The 26584-nt window shown below is 40.5% G+C and overlaps 2 protein-coding genes across 4 annotated transcripts in view; one reads left to right on the plus strand and one right to left on the minus strand.

Moving 5' to 3' along the window:
* The first annotated feature begins 3322 nt into the window (after positions 1-3322).
* On the plus strand, positions 3323-21654 carry LOC139416780 (adenosine deaminase-like). Its single transcript, XM_071165845.1, has 11 exons — positions 3323-3490; positions 7668-7729; positions 8336-8458; positions 14721-14864; positions 15123-15238; positions 16034-16158; positions 17295-17366; positions 19186-19287; positions 20461-20528; positions 20683-20812; positions 21081-21654. Exons 1-11 carry the CDS (start codon positions 3323-3325, stop codon positions 21183-21185), a joined length of 1215 nt encoding a protein of 404 aa, XP_071021946.1. The 3' UTR covers positions 21186-21654.
* Positions 21533-26584, minus strand: part of LOC139416811 (cAMP-dependent protein kinase inhibitor gamma-like) — a 36771-nt gene continuing 31719 nt past the window's right edge. The window contains exons 2-3 of one of the 3 annotated variants that reach the window (XM_071165890.1): positions 23055-23239; positions 21533-22893 (exon numbers count right to left, since the gene is read on the minus strand). In XM_071165890.1, the coding sequence (XP_071021991.1) occupies positions 22811-22893; positions 23055-23208 (237 nt within the window). In that variant the 5' untranslated portion in view covers positions 23209-23239 and the 3' untranslated portion in view covers positions 21533-22810. The remainder of the gene's footprint in view (positions 22894-23054; positions 23240-26584) is intronic. The other 2 variants (XM_071165892.1, XM_071165891.1) reach the window with 2 other exon arrangements.

Below are 26584 nucleotides of genomic sequence, written 5' to 3' on the forward strand. Positions count from 1 at the left end.
TAATCAATTTGAAGAACCATTTAATTATTTACCTGTATGTTGGACTTGTTTCCTTATCAGATGTATACATGATTGGGTAGGTTACTTTCTAAATGTAATCCTAAATGTAATTCTAATTTTAAATGTAATAGTTACATGTACAAAATTGTTATCAGTAACGCAACTTTTGGATGACCCAAACTCAGTAACATAATCTGATTACTTTCAGTCACTTTTGGATTACATTCCCCTTAAAGGCCCAGTCAAAATGTGTTTTATATATACTGTATTTCCACACTATGAGGTTGGAATAATACTGTGAAATTGTGAAAATTGTAATAATGCCCTTTTAGTGTAAGAGCTGTTTGAAAAGACTACCTGAAATTTCAGCCTGTTTTCGTGAGATGGAATTTTGGCCTGCCTGGTGACATCAATCAGTATGTGGTAAATTGGTTAATAGACCAATATAAAATAGTTTCAAACCACTCTGCCAATAAAATAAAATAAAATGTTATTTGTCAAATGCATGAATACGACAGATGTAGACATTAGGGGGTGCGGGGTCAACATAAATAGTCCGGGTGGCCATTTGATTAACTGTTCAGCAGTCTTATGGCTTAGGGGTAGAAGCTGTTAAATTAATTATTGAGCATTTTGGTCCTAGACTTGGCGCTCCGGTACCGCTTGCCGTGCGGTAGCAGAGGGAACAGTACTTAACTTGAGTGACTGGAGTCTTTGACAACGTTTTGGGCCATCCTGTCAGGATGCTCTCGATAGTGCAGCTGTAAAACTTTTTGAGGATCTGGGGACACATGCCAAATCTTTTCAGTCTCCTGAGGGGGGAACGGTGTTGTCATGCCCTCTTCACAACTGTCTTGATGTGTTTGGACTATGATAGTTTGTTGGTGATGTGGACACCAAGGAACTTGAAACTCTCGACCGGCTCCACCACAGCCCCCTCGATGTTAATAGGGGCCTGTTCGGCCCTCCTTTTCCTGTAGTCCACAATCATCTCCTTTGTCTTGCTCAAATTGAGGGAGAGGTTGTTGTCCTAGCACCACACTGTCAGGTCTCTGACCTCCTCCCTATAGGCTGTTTCATCATTGTCGTGATCAGGCCTACCACTGTTGTGTCATCAGCAAACTTAATGATGGTGTAGGAGTTGTGCCTGGCTACGCAGTCATGGGTGAACAGGGAGTACAGGAGGGGACTGAGCATGCACCCCTGAGGGGACCCCGTGTTGAGGATCAGCATGGCAGATGTGTTGTTGCTTACCCTTACCACCTGGGGACGGCCCATCAGGATGTCCAGAATCCAGTTGCAGGGGGAGGTATTTATTCCCAGGGACCTAAGCTTAGTGATGAGCTTTGTGGGCACTATGGTGTTGAACGCTGAGCAGTAGTCAATGAACAGCATTCTCAAATAGGTGTTCCTTTTGTCCAGGTGGGAAAGGGCAGTGTGGAGTGCGATTGAGTATGCGTAAACCGTGGATCGGTTGGGGCGGTATGCGAATTGGAGTGGGTCTAGGGTTTCCGGGATGATGGTTTAGATGTGATCTATGACCAGCCTTTCAAAGCACTTCCTTGCTACCAACATGAGTGCTACGGGGCGGTAATCATTTAAGCAGGATCCCTTTGCTTTCTTGGGCACAAGGATTATGATGGTCTGCTTAAAACGTGTAGGTATTACAGACTTGGTCAGGAAAATATCAGTAAAGACACTTGCCAGTTGTTCCACGTATGCTTTGAGTAGACGTCCTGGTAATCCGTCTGGCCCCACGACTTTGTGAATGTTGACCTGTTTAAAGGTCTTGCTGACATTGTCTACAGAGAGCGTGATCACACAGTAGTCCGGAACAGCTGGTGTTTTTATGCATGCTTCAGTGTTGCTTGCCTCAAAGCGAGCATAACATGCATTTAGCTCGTCTGGTAGGCTCGTGTCACTGGGTAGCTCGCGTCTGGGTTTCCCTATGTAATACGTAATAGTTTGCAAGCCCTGCCACATCCGACGAGCGTATGAGCCGGTGTAGTAGGATTCAATCTTAGTCCTGTATTGATGCTTTGCCTGTTTGATGGTTCATCAGGAGGGCAAAGCGGGATTTCTTATAAGCGTCCGGATTACTGTCCCGCTCCTTGAAAGCGGCAGCTCTAGCTCTGTGTGGATGATGCCTATAATCCATGGATTCTGGTTGGGATATGTACATACGGTCACTGTGGAAACGACGTCGTCAATGCACTTATTGATGAAGCCGGTGACTGAGGTGGTATACTCCTTAATGGCATTGGATGAATCCCAGAACATATTCCAGTCTGTTCTAGCAAAACAGTCATGTAGCGTAGAATCCACGTAATCTGACCACTTCCGTATTGAGCAAGTCACTGGTAATCCCTGCTTTAGTTTTTGCTTGTAAACAGGAATCTGGAGGATAGAATTATGGTCAGATTTGCCACATCGAGCAATAACAGCTAGCTTTCAGTTTTCCCCTCCCCACTCAGACTACTCCCAGACAGTCCTGGCAAAATTCTTGCTTGAGAAATTGTTATTTGCTAAAAAACTATTTTTGTTTCTTTTTGACCATTTTAATTGATACAGTCACAGTAAGGTATTTAATTGTTACCCAAAAATGATATGATATTGAGATATTTTTTTTTATTTGCATTGGACCTTTAAAAGGCATTAGAAGAAGACAAAAAGGATCCATCAAACACATTTGGTGTGTCATCATAGTGGTCTCTGACTTGTGGTCTCAAAGAAATAAACTTAAACATGCGCTTTTTTCAATGCTGAATTCAATGTTACTTAGAAAACAAAGTTTTAATGTTTTTTTTATTTGTATTTTGTATTGTAATGTATTTTTTTGCAAACATCCTTTCTGATTTTAAAAGTAGATCACCTAGTAATCATAGTTTTCAAATGTATCTGTAATCTGATTACAATATTTTTGCTGGACATTCAGGTACATTTTTGTTTTGTGTAATCAGATTACATGTAACTGATTACATGTATCACTTCCTCCTTTCCCTGGATGTGTAGGACTTGGTCTGGCTACAGTAGCTCTGGACAGGCCATAATCAGATCATTGGTAAACCTCTAAGCATTTGGCCAACGATTAACCTACTGTATGCTGCTAATCCTACTCACCACAACTAGTCTACTGGTTACACTGTGGAAACATTGTTACCGTGAAAATGTATCTGTAGACCTAATTATCTGGTTACAATACCTTCTATAGTATAACGGTAGATAAACTCGATTTGCTTGCACGTTTATGACAATGGGCCTAATTGCATGCTGTTGTTGGGGGTAGGATCAAGGCGTGTCCCATGTCCCATGCGAGCTAGACATGTATATAATGGTAGTAATGAACGCTATTCGAGTCCTGGGCGTGTCAAGCTTGAAGTTGCGCCTCTCATTCTGTGCTATCAGCACTTTCACATTCACCGGCAGACACAGGAGAGCCTTCACAATGGCAGAACACTTCACTGAACAAATAGTATTTAACAAACCAAAGGTAAGTTGTTTTTGACGACTAATGTATCAGGCAGAATGACAGTTGCATTAAATTATTAATTATCCTGTTTACTCTCCTTCTCAACCACTTTGTAACCATTTATTAATTACCCTATTATTCCTTCTCAAACTTGTCACCGTGTAGGCTGTACTTCGTTCGGTAATGATAGGGTTTGACGTCGCTCTTTCATTTGTTTCTAAATTCTAAAATCAAGGAAGCACGTGGTTAGAAGAAACGAAAAGTAGAAAGGGAGCGTAGGCTACTATTGATGAACTGTTGTGCCATCTGTGGGCCGTCCCTGTAGCCTATTCATTTGCATCAATACCTAGCTAAACGTTTTAAGAAGATCCTAACTAGATGCATTTTCCATTGATACATTTTCTAAAGTGTTGTGTGGTATTTTCACACTCACTTCGGTTTTACATAGCATGTAACACGTTGAGCATTAGATAACATTTCACTGTAATTATGGATGAGCATTGGTGGTGCTGCCTCTTTCTATAGGCAGACTAAGCGCGCTAGGCGTAGGGCACCACGTTAGAGCATCAGTATATTTCCACTTATGTCAGTCACTCAAAGCTTTTAGATTGCTAGGTGAGGTAGTCTAGCCAGCTATCTAACCCTTGTATGAGGCCTAATCATCACCAAATTACCAACCAGGCACGCAGGGCATGTTGATTTACTTAGTCACTCTCACACATATATCATGTGAACATGACACAATGTGTAGAACGGAAATTTGCTTTAAAACTGCTAAATGTTCTCCGCCCCATGGCAAAAATATGAATACTTGCAGATTGCTTTAAAACTGCAACACAGTCTCCCGACCAAATCTCGCCTAGCGTCCCCGAAAGGCTAGAGGTGGCTCAGGGTGGTGGGATTGGCAGGTGCATTTACTGGTGGAGCCAGATATCTTGATGTGTCAAACCCATGAAGACTACTGGCTGTGTTTAGAGTATCAAAAGACAAGGGGTGACACTGTAGGCCTATATAACACATATATACCATTGTTTAAATATTAATGGTGGACAAATGCACCAAAAACACCAGTAATAAGATAGTTTGGCTGTTGATTATAAGCAGTAGGCTACTCTACTTGTTTCAGTGTTGCCTTTTTAAACTGATGTAGAGGGTAAATTAATATTGGTTACCCAAAAGTAAGGTTAAGGTTAAGCAAGCTGCTCTTCCTGATAGCACACAACCAATAGTGCTCTTTGGAGTTATGGTCCTGCGTCAGCAGAACATGCACAGGGCGAGGAGCTGATAGCTGATAACAAGAACCATAATGTGTGTGTGCAGTAATACAGTAAACAGGGATGGACAACCTTGAAGAGTGACTTTGTCATTGATAACATCTTGATTATCTACCAATAACTGAATGTATGGGGCGTGATGAGCCTGACCTCAGCTATCCATGCAACAGAAACAGAACTATATGAAGTTATGTAATGACTATACATACATTACACAACATGTCACATTGTTTGAGTATTAATTGTCTATAAAATGATGCATGCATTTTGTGAAAACGTGCTGTTGGCCTCATGGCTGTTACATAAAGTTGTGTAATGATGGCTGTGACACAAACAAAATAAGGTTGCCGTGCTGTTATAGACACACATTTATAACAACAAGAACACAGATGATTAATAACTTCCATTACATTTATACCTGTTGATAGATAAAAACAGGTTATATGCTTTGTATTGGTCATGGTTAGTAAAGTAGGAAACCACAGAAGAATAGCCCATGAGAAAATGAGTTGTTACTACAATGCCAGAAGATGACTTCATCTGTAAATGACTGAAACAGCTGTCATAGACCTGATCTGTGTATGTATTTAAACACTGTCCAATTCAAGACTCTACACACACGCAGGGAGGCACACACATACAGTTGAAGTCAGAAGTTTACATCCACCTTAGCCAAATGTATTTTTTTTATTTATCCGTTATTTTACCAGGTAAGTTGACTGAGAACACATTCTCATTTGCAGCAACGACCTGGGGAATAGTTACAGGGGAGAGGAGGGGGATGGATGAGCCAATTGTATTATTAGGTGACCGTGATGGTTTGATGGCCAGATTGGGAATTTAGCCAGGACACCGGGGTTAACACCCCTACTCTTACGATAAGTGCCACGGGATCTTTAATGACCGCAGAGAGTCAGGACACCCGTTTAACATCCCATCCGAAAGATAGCACCCTACACAGGGCAGTGTCCCCAATCACTGCCCTGGGGTATTGGGATATTTTTTAGACCAGAGGAAAGAGTGCTTCCTACTGGCCCTCCAACTCCACTTCCAGCAGAATCTGGTCTCCCATCCAGGGACTGACCAGGACCAACCCTGCTTAGCTTCAGAAGCAAGCCAGCAGTGTGGTATGCTGCTGGCTAAATACATTTAAGCTCAGTTTTTCACAATTCCTGACATTTAATCCTAGTAAAAATTTCCTGTCTTAGGTCAGTTAGGATCACCACTTTATTTTAAGAATGTGAAATGTCAGAATACTAGTAGAGATAATTATTTATTTCAGCTGTTATTCCGTTCATCACATTCCCAGTGGGTCAGAAGTTTACATACACTCAATTAGTATTTGGTAGCATTGCCTTTAAATTGTTTAACTTGGGTCAAACATTTCAGGTAGCCTTCCACAAGCTTCCCACAATAAGTTGGGTGAATTTTGGCCCCTTCCTCCTGACAGAGCTGGTGTAATTGAGTTAGGTTGTAGGCCTCCTTGCTCCCACACACTTTTTCAGTTCTGCTAACAAATTTTCTATAGATTTGAGGTCAGAGCTTTTTTGTCCTTAAGCCATTTTCCACAACTTTGGAAGTATGCTTGGGGTCATTGTCCATTTGAAAGACCCATTTGCGACCAAGCTTTAACTGATGTCTTGAGATGTTGCTTCAATATATCCACAGAATTTTTCGTCCTCATGATGCCATCCATTTTGTGAAGTGCTCCAGTCCCTCCTGCAGCAAAGCACCCCCACAACATGATGCTGATACCCCTGTGCTTCACGGTTGGGATGGTGTTCTTCAGCTTGCAAGCATCCCCCTTTTTCCTCCAAACATAATGATGATGGTCACTATGGCCAAACAGTTCTATTTTTGTTTCATCAGACCAGAGGACATTTCTCCAAAATGTACGATATTTGTCCCCATGTGCAGTTGCAAACCGTAGCCTGGCTTTTTTATGGCAGTTTTCGAGCAGTGGCTTCTTCCTTGCTGAGCGGCCTTTCAGGTTATGTCGACAGAGGACTCGTTTTTACTGTGAAAAAATATACTTTAGTACCTGTTTCCTCCAGCATCTTCACAGTCCTTTGCTGTTGTTCTGGGATTGTTTTGCACTTTTCGCACCAAAGTACGTTCATGTCTAGGAGACAGAACGCATCTCCTTCCTGAGCGGTATGATGGCTGCGTGGTCCCGTGTTTATACTTGCGTACTATTGTTTATATAGATGGACGTGGTACCTCCAGGCATTTGGAAATTGCTCCCAAGGATGAACTAGACTTGTGGAGGTCTACAATTGTTTTCTGAGGTCTTGGCTGATTTCTTTTAATTTTCCCATGATGTCAAGCAAAGAGGCAGGTGAGGTGTCTGTTTCTCAAACTAGACACTCTAATGTACTTGTCCTCTTGCTCAATTGTGCACCGGGGTCTCCCACTCTTTCTATTCTGGTTAGAGCCAGTTTACTCTGTTCTGTGAAGGGAGTTGTACACAGCATTGTACGAGATCTTCCGTTTCTTGGAAATTTCTTGCATGGAATAGCCTTCATTTCTCAGAACAAGAATAGACTGACGCGTTTCAGAAGAAAGTTATTTGTTTCTGGCCATTTTGAGCCTGTAATCGAACCCACAAATGCTGATGCTGCAGATACTCAACTAGTCTAAAGAAGTCCAGTTTTATTGCTTCTTTAATCAGAACAATAGTTTTCAGCTGTGCTAACATAATTGCAAAAGGGTTTTCTAATGATCAATTAGCCTTTTAAAATGGTAAACTTGGATTAGCTAACACAACGTGCCATTGGAACACAGTAGTGATGGTTGCTGATAATGGGCCTCTGTACGCCTATTTAGATATTCCATAAAACATCAGCTGTTTCCAACTACAATAGTCATTTACAACATTAACAATGTCTACACTGTATTTTATTTTGTCATATTTTTATCTTCAGATTGAGCTGCATGTGCATCTTGATGGCGCTATCCGAGTGGAGACAATCCTAGACGTTGCCGAGTAAGTTCATAAAACTGTTGAGTTCTTAGCATTTTTCTTTTAGTTAAATAATGTGTTAAAATTGGTTATGCCAGTTCTCTTGAATCATGAATTGCCTATTACCCTTCACAAAAAAGTATGTTAGGTTCAATTGACATATGATGTTCTTTCAGTGTTTGTGTTTGGAACATGTAGGTCTAGTTATGGTGCTCTTTTTGAACTAGCAAATGTCTTTAATGTCCATAATATCATTAATTGAAATAATAATAATAATACTTTGTATAGTGCTTTTCAATACAAATAACAAAGTGATTCACATAAAATAATCAATTAAAAGTACTAAGAAACAAACAAAGATAGTAAAAAAATATAGTAAAAAAATACATTTCATTAAAATCATATATTAATCATATATTACAAGCCTCATATATTAAAAGCATCTTCATAAAAGGTTGTCTTCAACAGAGATTTAAAAAGAGGCACTAAATCTGGCAGACCATTTCAAAGTCTAGGGGCCCTAATGGCAAATGCCTGGTCTCCTTTCATTTTCAGCCTAGAGAAATTAACATTGAACAGCTGTAGCTAAATATTGCTGATTGTACTTTTAAAGTCCTCTGTCTGTCTCAGGCGACGTGGGATTACCCTGCCTGCATGCACAGTGAAGGAGATGACACACATTTGTGTGGTGCACCAGCCTGCCACGCTCACAGAGTTCCTCGGCAAGTTCGCAGAGTACATGCACGTCATTGCGTAAGTACCCTGAACATAAAGATAGATATGAGATGATTAGATGCTGACTACTGTACCTGAGCTTTTGGTTTCATTTACATTCCCAAACTGTGAACCACCTTTTTTTAAGGAACTCTGTCCGGATTTCAACTCACTCTTGAAAGTTGTAATAGTAGAATTTACAAGGTGCAATTTTGAAATTGGGTAGTGCATCACCAGTTCCTCTTGTCATGTTAGTCATTGCATACCTTAGAGAGATATTTATACCTTGTCAGAAATGTCCAGATCAACTAGCCCACATCAGCTAGTGGTGCAGGAAGGGTGTTTCCCGATGCTGGAAGGGGTTTTCTTATCATTATCACAGAGGGGTTATCTTATCATTATCACAGAGAGGAGTTTTCATGGACCTAGATCTATTTGTGCCAATAGTATAACAATGACCATAGGAATTGGTAAGACAGCAAAAAAAGATCTGGGAACAAGCTAGGGACGTCAAACTCAAGAGTGAGAGTTTGACAAATATCTTAATAAACGAGGGTCACGGTTAGTTTCCTTCATACTGGTAGTGTTACAGGATTGGAGGGTCTCAAGAGAGAGGGAGAGACACACACAGGGTAGAGAGAGACACAAACACAAAGAGTTATCTATCCAAAATGGAGATGTTTGGGTAAACCACTTCTCCAATCTTTTTGTCCATATAACAAAGAACAAACAGCAAAGACATATACATGACCAAATACAAATCTTAGAATTAACTTCTCATGGCTGGGGGCAGTATTGAGTAGCTTGGATGAATAAGGTGCCCAGAGTAAACTGCCTGCTACCCAGTCCCAGTTGCTAATATATGCATATTATTAGTATATGTGGATAGAAAACACTCTGAAGTTTCTAAAACTGTTTGAATGATGTCTGTGAGTATAACAGAACTCATATGGCAGGCAAACACCTGAGAAAAAATCCAACCAGGAAGTGGGAAATCTGAGGTTTTTTCAACTCATTCCCTATTGAAGATACAGTGGGATATTGGTCATGTTGCACTTTCTAAGGCTTCCACTAGATGTCAACAGTCTTCAGAACCTTGTTTGATGCTTCTACTGTAAAGCAGGGGCTCATAAGGGCTCTTTGAGACGGTGGTCTGGCAGAGTGCCACAAGCTCGTGACGCTAGCTTGCGTTCCATTGCATTTCTGAAGACAAAGGAATTCTCCGGTTGGAACATTATTGAAGATTTATGTTAAAAACGTCCTGAAGATTGATTCTATGCATCGTTTGACATGTTTCTATGGACTGTAACGGAACTTTTTGACATTTCGTCTGCTCCTAGTGAATGCGCTTTGTGAGTTTGGATTTGTTTACCAAATGCACAAAAAAAGTAGCTATTTGGACATAAATGATTGACATTATCGAACAAAACAAACATTTATTGTGGAACTGGGATTCCTGGGAGTGCATTCTGATGAAGATCATCAAAGGTAAGTGAATATTTATAATGTTTTTTCTGACTTCTGTTGACTGCACAATATGGCGGATATCTTTTTGGCTTGTTTGGTCTCTGAGCACCGTACTCAGATTATTGCATGGTTTGCTTTTCCCCTAAAGCTTTTTTGAAATTCAACACAGTGGTTGCATTAAGGAGAAGTGTCTAAAGTTCCATGCATACCACTTGTATTTTCATCAACATTTATTATGAGTATTTCTGTAAATTGATGTGGCTCTCTGCAGAATCACCGGATGTTTTTGGAACTACTGAACATAACGCGCCGATGTATATATATTTTTTTATATAAATATTAACTTTATCGAACAAAACATACATGTATTATGTAACATGAAGTCCTATGAGTGTCATCTGATGAAGATCATCAAAGGTTAGTGATTCATTTTATCTCTTTCAGATTTTTGTGACTTCTCTATTTGGCTGGACAAATGGCTGTGTTTTTGTCAAGTAATTATTTAATCAGTGTTCATAAATTCCAATTATATTTATCTGTCTGATACCCAGAGTTTGTAAAGTTCTGGTCTTAAATAAAACAGACAGAATTCCCAGCTCACAATTGATCAGGTTCCAATTTATTTGTGAGAGCTCCAAAGTTTTCACAAATCCATTCCTTCTTATATCATCCTAAACTACGCACACACATACACACAAACATGGATTTTCTCATGAGTCTAACCACAGTTTATAACCCCTCAACTGACCGTTCCAGGCTCCCCCAGACACCATAACTCTGGAGGAGCCCTCCCTGTCCTCTCTTATCTCCACATACATTCCTTTCTTCCTAGGTACATGCCATATAACCCCTTCCTAATGGACAAACATTATTTAATACTACAAGAAAGACAGGGTAGAATTCTTACCAGTTATAGTGTAGTATACCTCATTTAGTCATTATTGATAAAAATCCCATAACAGTTTTTCTGTGACTTGGCTCTGACCTAACATAATCGTTTGTGGTGCTTTCGCCATTAAGCCTAATTGAAATCGGACACTGTGGTGGGATTAATAAGAAGTGTATCTTTAAAATGGTGTGAAATACTTCTATGTTTCAGGAATTTTAATTATGGGATTTCTGTTGTTTTGAATTTGGCGCCCTGCACTTTCACTGGCTGTTGTCATATCGATCCCGTTAGCGGGATCTCAGCCATAAGACGTTTTAAAGACTACCATAACCCACTGAATTCTCCAGATACATTGAATGAACTACATGACAAAATACAAACCGTCCAACCCGAAAAGGCCTGTGGTGTTGGTGGTATCCTCAATTAAATTATAAAATATACAGACCACAAATTCCAATTGGCTATACTTAAACTCTTTTACATCATCCTTAGCTCTAGCATCTTCCCCAATCAACAAAAGTGGAGACAAATTTAACCCCAATAACTACCGTGGGATATGCGTCAACAGCAACCTTGGGAACATCCTCTGCCTCATCATTAACAGCAGACTCATACATTTCCTCAGTGAAAACAGTGTACTGAGCAAATGTAATATTGGCTTTTTACCAAATTACAGTACGACAGACCACATATTCACCCTAATTGACAAACAAAACAAAACAAAGGCAAAGTCTTCTCATGCTTTGTTGATTTAAAAAAATATTTTGACTCAATTTGGCATGAGGGTCTGCAATACAAATTAATGTAAAGTGGTGTTGGGGGAAAAACATACGACATTCTAAAATCCATGTACACAAACAACAAGTGTGCGGTTAAAAGTGGCAAACACAAACATTTCTGTTACCAACAGTTACATGGTGTTGGAAGTTGAGAGTCTATGTACTCTATATGACCGCGATTAATTGGTGTTGTTGCTAGCAATGCAATCAACAAGCTTTTAAAGAACACTTAAGACCAGTCTTGATTGGTCTTCTTCCTGGTTACTGAGTGGATGTAATGCAGGAGCAGGTCATGATGCAGGCAGGTATGTCTGTGGCAACCAACTGAATTTACAGTGTCTAATTGGTTGTTATAGATATCGTTCCCATTACAATACTAGCTTATATTTAACCCTAAAGCTATCAACATATTTCACATTTTTACCCCAAGATGGTACTTTTGAAAAAAAGCAACAATCATAGTAAAATCTAAGCTCAAATCTCACCCACTGCTGAAACTAAACAATGTATTAAAATACAACATTTTCTGTGATGGTTCAGCTCCATACCAGACTAACCAGTAACTTTCCACAACCAGTGGTGGAAAAAGTACCCAATTGTCATACTTGAGTAAAAGTAAAGATACCTTCATAGGAAATGACTCAAGTAAAAGTGAAAGTCACCAAGTAAAATACTACTTGACTAAAAGTCTAAACGTATGTGGTTTTAAATATACTTAAGTATCAAAAGTAAATGTAATCGGCAAAATATACTTAAGAATCAAAAGCAAAAAGTATAAGTAATTTCACATTCCTTATATTAAAATCAAATCAAATTTTATTTGTCACATACACATGGTTAGCAGATGTTAATGCAAGTGTAGTGAAATGCTTGTGCTTCTAGTTCCGACAATGCAGTAATAACCAACAAGTAATCTAGCTAACAATTCCAAAACTACTACCTTATAGACACAAGTGTAAGGGGATAAAGAATATGTACATAAAGATATATGAATGAGTGATGGTACAGAGCGGCATAGGCAAGATACAGTAGATGGTATTGAGTACAGTATATACATATGAGATGAGTATGTAAACAAAGTGGCATAGTTAAAGTGGCTAGTGATACATGTATTACATAAAGATGCAGTAGATGATATAGAGTACAGTATATACATATGAGATGAATAATGTAGGGTATGTAAACATTATATTAGGTAGCATTGTTTAAAGTGGCTAGTGATATATTTTACATCATTTCCCATCAATTCCCATTATTAAAGTGGCTGGAGTTGAGTCAGTGGTTGGCAGCAGCCACTCAATGTTAGTGGTGGCTGTTTAACAGTCTGATGGCCTTGAGATAGAAGCTGTTTTTCAGTCTCTCGGTAAGCAAACCAGACTGCACAATTTTCTTATTTTAATTTACGGATAGGCAGAGGCACGCTCAAGTGAGTCCGCCAGATCAGAAGCAGTAGGGATGAGCAGAGATGTTCACTTAATAAGTACGTGAATTGGACCATTTTCCTATCCTGCTAAGCATTCGAAATGTAACAAGTATTTATGGGTGTCAGGGAAAATGTATGAAGTAAAAAGCACATTATTTTCATTAGGAATGTAGGGGAGCAAATGTATAAATAGTAAGTAATGTACAGATACCCCAAAAAACGACTTACTGCAATACTTTAAAGTATTTTTAATTAAGTACTTTACACCACTGCCCACAACAAGTATGAAAAGACCCAATGATGGTTTGTAATAGCAGCTAGGGAAGCTGCTAGCTGTCAGAAAAGCTGTGTTGTTGTGTAGGGGGGAAGCACCAGATGCAACAACAACATGGGGAACTTGCTAGCTGTGTTTGGCTCATGCAGAATTGTTGTGTGTGTTGGCGGATAGACCGGCACAGAGGGGGGTCACGGGGTCGGAGGGAGAGACAACAAGCATTCAGACCAGGCATGTTAGAAACAGGCATTCACGTCTAGTGTAAATGCTGGTCTGTTTTCCAATTGTGATGTGAAACAGAAACTTTGTTAAGTCAAAAAGCAACAAAGGGAATTGATGCTGGATATATCTGTCCCACTGAGTTTGCAGACATTTCCCACCCCTCCAACCAGAATACCCATTGCTCCTCGGGGACTTTTACAGAAATGTCTACTATAAAACAGAATGATATGCACTCAAAATCAAATGAAAATGACAAATGACTATAATATTCTATCATTCCCTATGTCAGGGTTCCAAATAGGTGGAACTCAAGCCAAATTAGTAAAACATATATATATATATATATATATATATATATATATATATATATATATATATATATATATATATATATATATATATATATAAAAATAATGATTTTTGTTGTTGGACATAAATGGCTGTAAAATCCCCAGGAAATCAGCTCAAAGTAATTTTAATTTAGGAAATATGTCAAACACTATATATGTTTGGGCTTCTTGCAGTCAATTTGCAGTGTAGGTCTACAAATTATTTATAATTATGTTCCGGCCCCAGGACCATCCACTCAAAAAATAATTAATGTAATTGGTGGTCCCTGCCCTATGTCATCCCTCAAATACTGTACACAGGCTGATCTTATGTCCTTTACCTTCATTATCATACAGGGATAATGATAGTCATATTCTCCTGCTGACAGTTATTCATATTAGCAGTAGCAGTGCCAGTCAATTTCAGGTCAGGGGTCACAGGGAGCATTGGTTCAGCCACTTGGCTCTCTCTGTGACAGTAATAGTCCTCCTGGCATGGCGTGCTGAGGATTTGCCATCAGATTACCCTCCTGTCATTTAGAGAAACACTTCTACCATGTAATACCCAGTACTAACCCTGCAATACCCTGTTACTAACCCTGCAATACCCTGTTACTAAACCTGTAATACCCTGTTACTAAACCTGTAATACCCAGTACTACCCCTGCAGGCCAAGAGGGAAGAGACGCAAAGAACAATGGGCTGTTCCTAGAACGTTTCCTGTATTTTACGTGTCGTAAATTGAAATATAGCTTCTTCCAACATCTTCATTTGTAACTGGATGAACATTATGTGATGAAATCTAAAGCAAATGTAGGGCCTTTGCTGGTGACTAATACAATTCATTATCTGACATAGTTGAGTAAATATTTATGTTGTTTCTCTTGGGCTTCCTCTGAATTTCTGTGAACTTTCCAGTGGTGACAGAGAGGCGATCAAGAGGATAGCCTATGAGTTTGTGGAGGACAAAGCCAAAGAGGGGGTGATCTACGTTGAAGTCAGATACAGCCCACACTTTCTGGCTAACACTGACGTAGAACCCATTCCATGGAACCAAAAAGAGTACGTGGATGATACTATATGTTTCTGATCCGGTAAAGTAGATGACAGAAAAGCGTGCCTTTGAAACATACTGTATGTGTAATTGATGTCTAATTACTATATGGACATGCGCAATACAGTTCTTTGAGTTACTTGTGCTCTCCGATTGCAGTCTTGTATTGTTCATGTAGGTATCTGTTCTTAGAGATTAAAAAAAACGTGACATCGCAATGCATTGAAGAGTTCTCTGTGTGTTGATTTCACTCTCTCTTCCCCCAGAGGTGACTTGAGCCCAGATGAGGTTGTTTGCTTGGTGAACCAGGGTCTGGCCGAGGGAGAGAAGGCATTCAACATCATTGCCAGGTCCATTCTGTGCTGCATGCGCCACATGCCAAGTAATGCCCTCACGGTCCTGTCCTGTCTGTCTGGCCCAACACAGCCCCTCCTTATTGTCTGCCTCTGTCTGTTTTCCTGTCCGCAGTCCTCTGTCTGTGATCCTCATCACACTAAGTTGCAGGCCAAACATCTCCCAGTCAACAATACTCGCTATACTTCCTGTTTTGGGCATCGTCTGACTCTGTCTTGTTTCATTTCAACACCACTCAATGATGTTGATCTATATGTGACGAGGTGTGATGCTGTGCTTATTGAGTTTTCTCCTTAGCTAATGTCACCATTTGCTGACCCTAATGCAGACAGTAAAAAGGGGCTCATTTGTGTAATGTATCACTGAATTAAAAATTGCAAGCCAAATCTCCTATGTTACAGTCCAGAATAGTCCCAGCAGTAAAGGAATTTGGTTATATGTAACTTTCTGACTTCACAGAGCATAGTATCTGTTTTTGTTATTACATGCAACAAAATACAAGTGACTATTTTAGGCAAACATTCCAGTGAACAGTTTTCTGTTGTCAGTATTTTTTTTTTTGAATTTTGTTCTGCTTTTGTTAACATGAAGTTTGGAACTGAACAATTTGACCTTTACAACCATTGCTTTACACTAGCTTTCACGGAGATGCTTGACATGATTCACAATGTCTCTCATTCATAGCAGCAGATATTCAGTTAACCTTTAGGTCATAGATCTAGCATGAAAACATTTCACAAACATCCACACAAATCAAACATCCTGCATTTTAAAACGACCTGTCTCTGGGTCTTTGACCACACTGGGTTGTTGCGTTGCGCAGGCTGGTCCAAGGACGTGGTGGAGTTGTGTAAGAAGTACAAGAAGGATGGAGTGGTGGCTATTGATCTGGCAGGAGACGAGTCACTCAACTGTGAGGCCTACCCAGGACACAGGATGGCCTATGAGGTAACTTACCACTGCCCAACTTTGAACCCTCGTGTCCAATTCATTCTGTATGTGCTGTAGGTAACTGTTCCATGCATGCATGGTTCATGGCCACGATACAAGACAATAGCTAGCCTCAGCAGGATATGACGCTAACCACTTTCCTACTGAACGCTGTCATGCAGCATACCATGCTCATTTTTATTGCTTAAAAAGGTGGCAGATCACCCTCCAACTTGCACAAGAATTTAAAATTTGTGACACTATGAAAGAAAAAAAAATCACATTTGACACTGTTGGCTACCCGTTGCCAGATAGTAGAGTTAAAGTACAACCGATCTTTATTGGGGCTATTGCAGAACTTCAGACCTTAAAAGGCCTACAATTGGTTGATTTGTTTTATAACTAGCCAATAATTTACACCTTATCATTATAACTCATCAACTCTCTATACATATACCCATAAATGGAGACCTGAAGGTCGCTTTAGACAGACAGTTGGAGGTCTGCAATTTCTTGCAACAGAAAACTCTCAAGAGCAATAACTGAATCAGTGAAACTATTCACCATGTTCATGATGACCAAATTTAGGCAATTTGTCCAAAGTATGCCACTTAAGTGTTTCAACTGCGTAGTTTGTTCTATCTCTGGTGGTTCCTGAATTAAACACACAGCCATTCAATCATTCCCCCCAGGATAACATCTGGGAACACTGTGGTAAGGTCAACCAGCGGCTGAAGTGATAAATGTGGACATGTTAACATCTGTTTAAATCATTAGTGTGAAGAAATCCATTTCCAAACACTAGGAGTCTGAGAATTAACATGCTCTTAGTAGAGTGCCACGCTGATACTAATACAGACAGTTATAACTGTACAAGCTCTAAATTCAGAGGTCTTAAATTCTAAGCTGGGTTTTGTCAAAAGCAGATCTGACATTTCTCAAATGTTGGTGAGATGCAAATCTTACCTATCTTTGGCAAAAAATAATGCATTCTCTTTACTGAAGCATGGGTTCTTGGAATCATGTTATGACTATGTTCATCCATGTATAATGACAGTTTCAAGACAATGGAAGGTATTTCAGTCGGGACTAACTGTCAAAGCCAGATGTTTCTCATGTTAACTTGGTGTTGATGTGAGTGACCTTGTTGACAGGAAGCTGAGAGATGTGGGGTCCACAGAACAGTCCATGCCGGAGAGGTAGGCCCTGCCTCTGTGGTAAAAGAGGTGAGCTTCCCTTTCCTTGTACAGCCTTTGGGGACCATTAAATATTTATTTGACAGTTCAACTTGACCGAAGACTTTCTCTACTTCTCAACACACAACAGCAACACCTACAGTACCAGTCAAAAGTTTGGACACAACTACTCATTCAAGAGTTTCTTTATTTGTACTATTTTCTACATTATTATTCTACAGTGAAGACATCAAAGCTATGAAATAACACAGACTCATGTAAACAAAAAACGTGTTAAAACAAATCAAAATATATTTTATATTTGAGATTCTTCAAAGTTGCCACCCTTTAACTTGATGACAGCTTTGCACACGCTTGGCATTCTCTCAACCAGCTTCATGAGGTAATCACCTGGAATGCATTTAAATTAACACGTGCCTTGTTAAAAGTTAATTTGTGGTAATTTCTTTCCTTCTTAATGCGTTTGAGCCAATCAGTTGTGTTGTGACAAAGTAGGGGCACTATGATGAAAATGGCACTCATGATGACCGCTACAGGAAAGGAAGACCCAGAGTTATTCTGCTGCAGAGCATAAAGTTCATTAGAGTTACCAGCCTCAGAAATCGGCAATTGACTGCACCTCAGATTGCAGCCCAAATAAATGCTTCACAGAGTTCAAGTAACAGACATCTCAACATCAACTGTTCAGAAGAGACTGCGTGACTTCATGGTCAAATTGCTGCAAAGAAACCACTACTAAAGGACACCAATAAGAAGAGACTTGCTTGGGCCAAGAAACACAAGCAACGGACATTAGACCGGTGGAGAACTGTCTTTTGGTCTGATGAGTCCAAATGTGAGATTTTTGGTTCCAACTGCCGTGTCTTTGTAAGACGCAGAGTAGGTGAACAGATAATCTCTGCATGTGTTTTTCCCACCATGAAGCATGGAAGAGGAAGTGTGATGGTGCTTTGCTAGTGACACTGGTTTACTTAGAATTCAAGGTACACTTAACCAGCATGCTAACAAGCAATAAGCCATCCCATCTGGGGTGCGCTGAGTGGGACTATCCTTTGTTGTTCATCAGGACAAAGACCAAAAACACACTTCCAATATAAGGGCTATCTGACCAAGAAATAGAGAGTGATAAGTGCTGCATCAGATGACCAGGCCTCTACAATAACCCAACCTCAACCCAATTGAGATGGTTTGGGATGAGTTGGACCGCAGAGTGAAGGAAAAGCAGCCAACAAGTGCTCAGCATATGTGGGAACTCCTTCAAGACTGTTGGGAAAGCATTCCAGGTGAAGCTGGTTGAGCGAATGCCAAGAGTATGCAAAGCTGTCATCAAGGCAAAGGGTGGCTACTTTGAAGAATCAAAAACATTTTTTGTTGTACACTTTCAGTTACCACATGATTCCATAGTATTGATGTCTTCACCATTATTCTACAAATGGTGAAAATAGTACAAATAAAGAAACACTTGAATGAGTAGGTGTGTCCAACATTTTGCCTGGTAGTGTATGTCATAATGTCTCTCACTGAACTGTTATCATGTTATAAGTGACACTGCATTGTGAAAACATATCTCCTCTTTTATAAGAACGTAAATACGGTTTGTTTGTCAGATAGTTGTTTTACTTGTTTCTGAGTACACAGAGCGCACAGTCTGTTCATCACTATCCAATATCACGTCACCCTGGAATTCTTCACTAGCATATGTGAATTACTTTCTATGAAAGCCATATTTCTAAAATGTCAGGCAACTATGCAACCAAAGACAGCATGTTGCCAGGAATAGCCAGTAGTTCTGTTCGTGAGAGGATTTTGACAAAACTGATTGATGACACATATCGCATGACTTCTTCAGGCTGTGGAGGTCCTGAAAGCAGAGAGAATAGGACATGGATACAACATACTGGAGGACCAAGTGCTGTACAAACAACTCCTGGAGCAGAATATGCATTTTGAGGTAAGAACGTACACATTTATATTTCACCTGTAATGTAAAGTAACATTAGACTTCGTACACACAGAATATTACATGATGTATGAGCATACCTCATAAAACAAGGAGCCTACCATGAATGGAGAGGCTATATAGCTGACGCTTAAACCGACTAACAAAACCCTAAAAAGTGACCTTTACATTAACCCTAACAAAATCCTTAACCCCGACCCTAACCTTAACCTAATTTTAATACTTTTATGAAATAAAATATTGGTTTGGGCATCAGGTTGTGGACTTATAGCCTTTTCCTACCATGAAGGTGGCTAGTGCAATGACCTCTGGTGGTCATGAAGACACATTACACAAGCGTTGTGTCCCAATTAATAGCTCCTTTCTCCCAAAGGGTCTACTTTCCTACATGGATTTGAAAGTAAAATTACTGGTACAGTGCATTCGGAAAGTATTCAGACCGCTTCCGTCTAGCCACTCTGTCATAAAGGACTGATTCGTGGAGTGCTGCAGAGATGGTTGTCCTTCCCGAAGGTTCTTCCATCTCCACAGAGGAACTCTGTCAGAGTGACCATCGTGTTCTTGGTCACCTCCCTGACCAAGGCCCTTCTCTCCCAGCTGCTGTTTGGCTGTGCGGCCACCTCTAGGAAGAGTGTTGGTGGTTCCAAACTTCTTCCATTTAAGAATGACGGAGGCCACTGTGTTCTTGGGGACATTCAATGCTGCAGAATTGTTTTGGTACCCATCCCCAAATCTGTGCCTTGACACAATCCTGTCTCGGAGCTCTATGGACAATTCCTTCCACCTCATGACTTGGTTTTTGCTCTGACAGATGTGTGCTTTTCCAAGGTATTTCCAGTTTGTCATTATATAGTATTGTGTGTAGATTGAGGAACAAATTCATTTAATCTATTTTAGAATAAGGCTGTAACGTAACAAAATGTGGAAAAAGTCATGGAGTCTGAATACTTTTCCGAATGCACTGTATATGGAAAATCCCCATAGCCAACACAATTATTTTAAACTTGTGGGGAGTAGTGAACATGTGCACACTTCAGGAAGGAGAGTTTATTGGGAGGCAACCAAGAACTAGTCTCCTTCCCTAGCCATGTGTCCAACTACAGCCTAGAATCCTGGCAGACAAGGCTACTGTTCTGTAAGGAAGGAATGCCGTGTGATTTTCAGGTGTGTCCCATATCCAGCAAACTGACTGGAGCCTGTGATCCAGACTTCACCAAGCATCCTGTCATCACGTAAGCCATCTGTCACTACTCATCATATTCTATGAATGATACTTCTGATAAAGTTTCAACAACCCAACACCATAAAGATTGTAACAGGCGTTTGGAAACAATACCTTTTTTTTAACCGTTTCACTTTTCCCCTCTGAATGTTGTGTGTGTGTAGCTTCAGAAAGGATAAGGCCAACTACTCCCTGAACACAGACGACCCTTTGATTTTCAACTCCACCCTGCACTTAGACTACAGCACTGCCCAGAACTACATGGGCTTCACCGAGGAGGAATTCAAGAGACTGGTAAGAAAACACATTTCAACTCTTCCTATTTGGCTTGGCAGCTCAATACCATTAAATATTTAGCCTGGTCCCAGATCTGTTTATGCTGTATAGCTACATCCTATGGTTGTTAACATGACAATTAATGACCAAAGGAGTTGGGAAGACCTCACAAACAGATCCAGGACCAGGCTATGAAATACTATGCGGCTGTTGATAATACCATTAAATACTACAGTATACTCTCCCCTTATGGTTTAATAAGTCTCTCATTCACCTCGTTTTTCAGAACATAAACTCCGCTAACTCCAGCTTCTTGCCTGAGAAGGAGAAGAAGGATCTTATTAACAAGTTGTACGAAGCCTATGGAATGGTGGAGAACACTGGCTTTTAAATTAAGCACTGATCAGAGCTGCAACAACAACCCAGGCACCAACCACTTTGCCAAGTAAGATAGGTCGTATAGACTATTTGAATCGTCATGCCAACAACTTACATTTCCTTTGGTGGAAATAGAGTTCTTACCCCACATTTTAAAATAAATTGGGAATGCTTCAGGTAAACCAGCTCTATACCAAAAATGATACAAAATGTAATGTTGTAGTCCTAGTTGTGAGCACTAGGTGACGTACTCTATCTACTGCTGTACTGTTCTCACTTGGTGGAGAGTAAAGCCTACTGAAGTGGTTTTTAGAGTAACTTCTGTAAGAGGTTTTTCTCAGAGGTAGATTTAGTGAAACATTTTGTAATTTTTGCATTTTACTAATTGAAAAGCAGTTCCATTTAATACATTTCTTCCATTGAGGACAATGACGTTAAAATACGAGCAATATCTACAATAAAAACGCTTTTGCATCTTAAAATTGTCATTATTGAAGGAGTATCAGAATCAACTGCAATATGGACCTTACCTCACTATGGACAGTTTAGTTCAAATGTAAACCACTTGAGTGGCAGCTCTTACAGAGCAGCGGCATATCTTACTGGAAAAGCTCATGCTGGACCCAGGAACATAGAGCTTGCTCATGAGTACCACTTCACTCAAACATCCCACTCCTTCTCCTTTATCAAAAAAAATACAACCTGGAGGTGCTAGGGCGCTGTCCTATATGCTGTAAATTGGCTTCCTGTGACCACTCCAATGTACACTAAACTGCATTAGGAAATATTGATGATAACCTCAAATATTCAACTTCCATCAGCGATGGGTGTCTTTGAACGGGCACATCTTGGCTAACTTCAGTGTTTCAAAAAATCTATAGAAAACTGCACATCTACTTGAGAACTAAATAAATCCCAGTAGCAGTATTCTGACCACTGAAAGTACAAATTCTGACCACAGAAAGTAGCTTCACTGAAGAAAATGAACGACTCCAGGAGTGCCTCAGGCAGCAATGGTATTCTGAAGATAAGATCACAGTTGTGCCAACAGCAGAAGTATGCACATACCGTAACAGAAGATACATAAACATTTTATTACAGAAAATAAATGATTACAAAAGGTATCAGAGAACCATTTGAAATAAATATGATACTACAATTATTATTGTAAAACAAAAGGTAAAATAATAAACACAAAAGAAATGGCAAACATGATTATAGATTCTGCGTAGCTCGTTTTTGATGATAGGTTTGGAACAACAATATTTCCTTCTAAGAAAGGATAGTGTTCAGTACATCTGGAGAGACATAGATCCAAAGTTTGGTACATTCTCATAGTGATGTGAGAACATTTCCTTTACCACCATAGCCCAGCAGCACCTCTAGGCCAAGAACAGATGTAGTCCTACTTGTCAACAACTGTTCTGTCAACTACATTTCCCACAATGCCAATTGATAAAGGAGAAGGATCATGCAGCTGGACCAGCAAAGCTCTATCAAAGCTACACAGTGAGAGATGTCATCACTGTTGAGTTAGGAGAGGGGTAGGGTCTAGTCAGGCAGGACATTCAGGAGATCCTCTCTGTCTTATTCTGTCCCTTCTTCTCAGTGTCCCGCTCTCCACTCCTGTGAGGTGGTTTAGGATGGGCCCTCGCCTCCCTGGGCCTCTTGGCTGGTCAACCCTTCACCCTCAGGGGCTGGTGATGCACCAGAGTCTCCTTCTGAAAGATGGGAAACATGGTCCATTAAAAACAAAGAAAGTGCCCACAAATGTCAATAGATTGGAGATGGCTTAGGAGAGAAGGCAGGAGGTAATGCTGACTAAGTGAATGAAGATGTAGAACACAAACACCTGGCTATATCTATTTATACACACACTCACCCGCCACCTTCAGGTCCAGCCCTTCCATGTCTTTGGTTAATTCACTGGTGCTGGCTGCTGCCCCCTGTCCCTGTATGTCAGGTACTGCGTTCCTGCGGCCTGTACGATCACAGTTGATGAAGTCAGAGTACGGTGTTGTTGTCTCCACATCCATTATCTGTCCATGACCAGACACCTCATTACACCTGCAGAGAGGGATAGGATAGGATTCATTTTAATGTCCCAAGGGGAAAATTGTCTCAGACACCCGGTACTGATGTATACAAAATAGACACTGTACATTACACACATCATGATACACGTCACATACATAATACTTTCCATATTCCATTATTCTGTCAGTGGCGTACTAACACAGTTCAGCTTTACTTATTGCTGGTTAGGTATTAGGTGGACATGATAATAAATGTGTGTTTATACCTGTTCAACTTACAGCGTCTGTCTGAGGGAAGGAGAGACCCTACAGCGTCTGTCTGAGGGAAGGAGGGACCTGAACTGAAATCATTTCCTGCTCTTGTCTGATGGAGAGGGGGAGGGAGAGGGAGAGCCTTACTGAGGCCAACAAAACAAAGCTGAGCTAAACCAAGCTGGAACTGTGGGAAAAAAAGGAAATATAAAAAAATAAACATTTAAACCACCACAATTATGTTCAAGTTGACACGACAGTGTGAGGGGTATGACTATCTCAATGTTGAGCCATACAAATAGTCTGTACCATATCCAGAGCTCAGAGTTGACAGTGAAATATTGTCCTTTCTATTTCTGCACAGTGGGCTAATGGCGCTAGCGTCAGAGCTAATTTGCCAACCTAATTACAAGTTATTAAAATAAAATAAAAAACGGAGCGTTGATCAGGGACTCAAACCCTCAAGCCAATCACTCACTTAACTTTGTCTAAAAACTACTCGCATGAACAGTGCAAGCTTACAATACGTTCTTTATGCGTATTAAGCCTTTCAAAAGTGCAGAGGCTGACCAGGGGAGAGAGAAAAGAAGAGAGCCTATTGAGCTTAGCACACATTAGCTACTCATTCCTCCCTTTTGGGTCTTCCTCTTCTCAGCTCACATTAGCTACTCATTCCTCTCTGCTGGGTCTTCCTCTTCTCAGCTTACATTAGCTACTCCTTCCTTCCTCTTCTCAGCTTACATTAGCTACTCATTCCTCCCTGCTGGGTATTCCTCTTCTCAGTTTACATTAGCTACTCATTCCTCCCTGCTCGGTCTTCCTCTTCTCAGCTCACATTAGCGACTCATTCCTCCCTGCTGGGTCTTCCTCTTCTCAGCTCACATTAGCTACGCATTCCTCCCTGCTCGGTCTTCCTCTTCTCAGCTCACATTAGCTACTCATTCCTCCCTGATGGGTCTTCCTCTTCTCAGCTCACATTAGCTACTCATTCCTCCCTGCTGGGTCTTCCTCTTCTCAGCTCACATTAGCTACTCATTCCTCCCTGCTGGGTCTTCCTCTTCTCAGTTTACATTAGCTACTCATTCCTTCCTCTTCTCAGCTCACATTAGCTACTCATTCCTCCCTGCTGGGTCTTCCTCTTCTCAGCTTACATTAGCTACTCATTCCTTCCTCTTCTCAGCTCACATTAGCCACTCATTCCTCCCTGCTCGGTCTTCCTCTTCTCAGCTCACATTAGCTACTCATTCCTCCCTGCTCGATCTTCCTCTTCTCAGCTCACATTAGCTACTCATTCCTCCCTGCTGGGTCTTCCTCTTCTCAGCTCACATTAGCTACTCATTCCTCCCTGCTGGGTCTTCCTCTTCTCAGCTCACATTAGCTACTCATTCCTCCCTGCTGGGTCTTCCTCTTCTCAGCTCACATTAGCTACTCATTCCTCCCTGCTGGGTCTTCCTCTTCTCAGCTCACATTAGCTACTCATTCCTCCCTGCTGGGTCTTCCTCTTCTCAGCTCACATTAGCTACTCATTCCTCCCTGCTGGGTCTTCCTCTTCTCAGCTTACATTAGCTACTCATTCCTCCCTGCTGGGTCTTTCTCTTCTCAGCTTACATTAGCTACTCATTCCTCCCTGCTGGGTCTTCCTCTTCTCAGCTCACATTAGCTACTCCTTCCTTCCTCTTCTCAGCTTACATTAGCTACTCATTCCTCCCTGCTGGGTCTTCCTCTTCTCAGCTCACATTAGCTACTCCTTCCTTCCTCTTCTCAGCTTACATTAGCTACTCATTCCTCCCTGCTGGGTCTTCCTCTTCTCAGCTTACATTAGCTACTCCTTCCTTCCTCTTCTCAGTTTACATTAGCTACTCATTCCTCCCTGCTGGGTCTTTCTCTTCTCAGCTTACATTAGCTACTCATTCCTCCCTGCTGGGTCTTCCTCTTCTCAGCTTACATTAGCTACTCATTCCTCCCTGCTGGGTCTTTCTCTTCTCAGCTTACATTAGCTACTCATTCCTCCCTGCTGGGTCTTCCTCTTCTCAGCTCACATTAGCTACTCCTTCCTTCCTCTTCTCAGCTTACATTAGCTACTCATTCCTCCCTGCTGGGTCTTCCTCTTCTCAGCTCACATTAGCTACTCATTCCCACTGGTGTAAAGTACTTTTGTTGGGGTATCTGTACTTTACTATTTATATTTCTGACAACTTTTACTTTACTACATTCCTAAAGAAAATACATTTTTACTCCATACATTTTCCCTGACACCCAAAAATACTTGTTACTTTGACAGGACAATGGTCCAATTCACACACTTATCAACTGACCATCCCTTGTCATCCCTACAGCCTCTGATCTGGCGGACTTACTAAACACAAATGCTTTGTTTGTAAATGCAAATGTCAGAGTGTTGTAGTGTGCCCCTGGCTATCCGTAAATTAAAAAACAAGCACTTGTGCTGTCTGGTTTACATAATAAGGAATTTGAAATTAATACTTTTACTTTTGATACTTAAGTACATTTTAGCAATTTCATTTACTTTTGATACTTAAAGGATCGGAGCCTTTTTTTCAATTTTTGCCTAAAATGACATACCCAAAAGGAACTGCCTGTAGCTCAACGCCTGAAGCAAGGATATGCATATTCTTGATACCGTTTGAAAGGAAACACTTTGAAGTTTGTGGAAATGTTAAATTAATGTAGGAGAATATAACACATTAGATCTAGTAAAAGATAATACAAAGAAAGTGTTTTTTTGCTTTGTTTTTGTTCCATCTTTGAAATATGCAAGAGAAATGCCAAGATATGACACAGGAATCTAGGCGCAATTTAGGTTTTGGCCACTAGATGGCAGCAGTGTATGTGCAAAGTTTTAGACTGATTCAATGAACCATTGGATTTCTGTTCAAAATGTTGTATCAAGACTGCCCAAATGTGCCTAATTGGTTTATTAATACATTTTCATGTATATAACTGTGCACTCTCCTCAAACAATAGCATAGTAATATTTCACTGTAATAGCTACTGTAATTTGACAGTGCAATTGGATTCACAAGAATTTAAGCTTTCTGCCCTTATCAGATGTGTCCTGGGAAATGTGCATTACTTACAGCCTCATGCTAATCACGATCCTGTA

Source organism: Oncorhynchus clarkii, chromosome 9, assembly GCF_045791955.1.
Source record: "Oncorhynchus clarkii lewisi isolate Uvic-CL-2024 chromosome 9, UVic_Ocla_1.0, whole genome shotgun sequence".
NCBI classification, from domain to species: Eukaryota; Metazoa; Chordata; class Actinopteri; order Salmoniformes; family Salmonidae; genus Oncorhynchus; species Oncorhynchus clarkii.

Bases quoted from the DNA above. Each gene is read 5' to 3' on its own strand.
- LOC139416780 (XM_071165845.1), top strand. From the start codon at position 3,323: ATGTATATAATGGTAGTAATGAACGCTATTCGAGTCCTGGGCGTGTCA. The intron at 3,491-7,667 runs GTAAGTTGTTTT...TTTTATCTTCAG, and splicing joins TAGTATTTAACAAACCAAAG to ATTGAGCTGCATGTGCATCT. The intron at 16,159-17,294 runs GTAACTTACCAC...CCTTGTTGACAG, and splicing joins GACACAGGATGGCCTATGAG to GAAGCTGAGAGATGTGGGGT.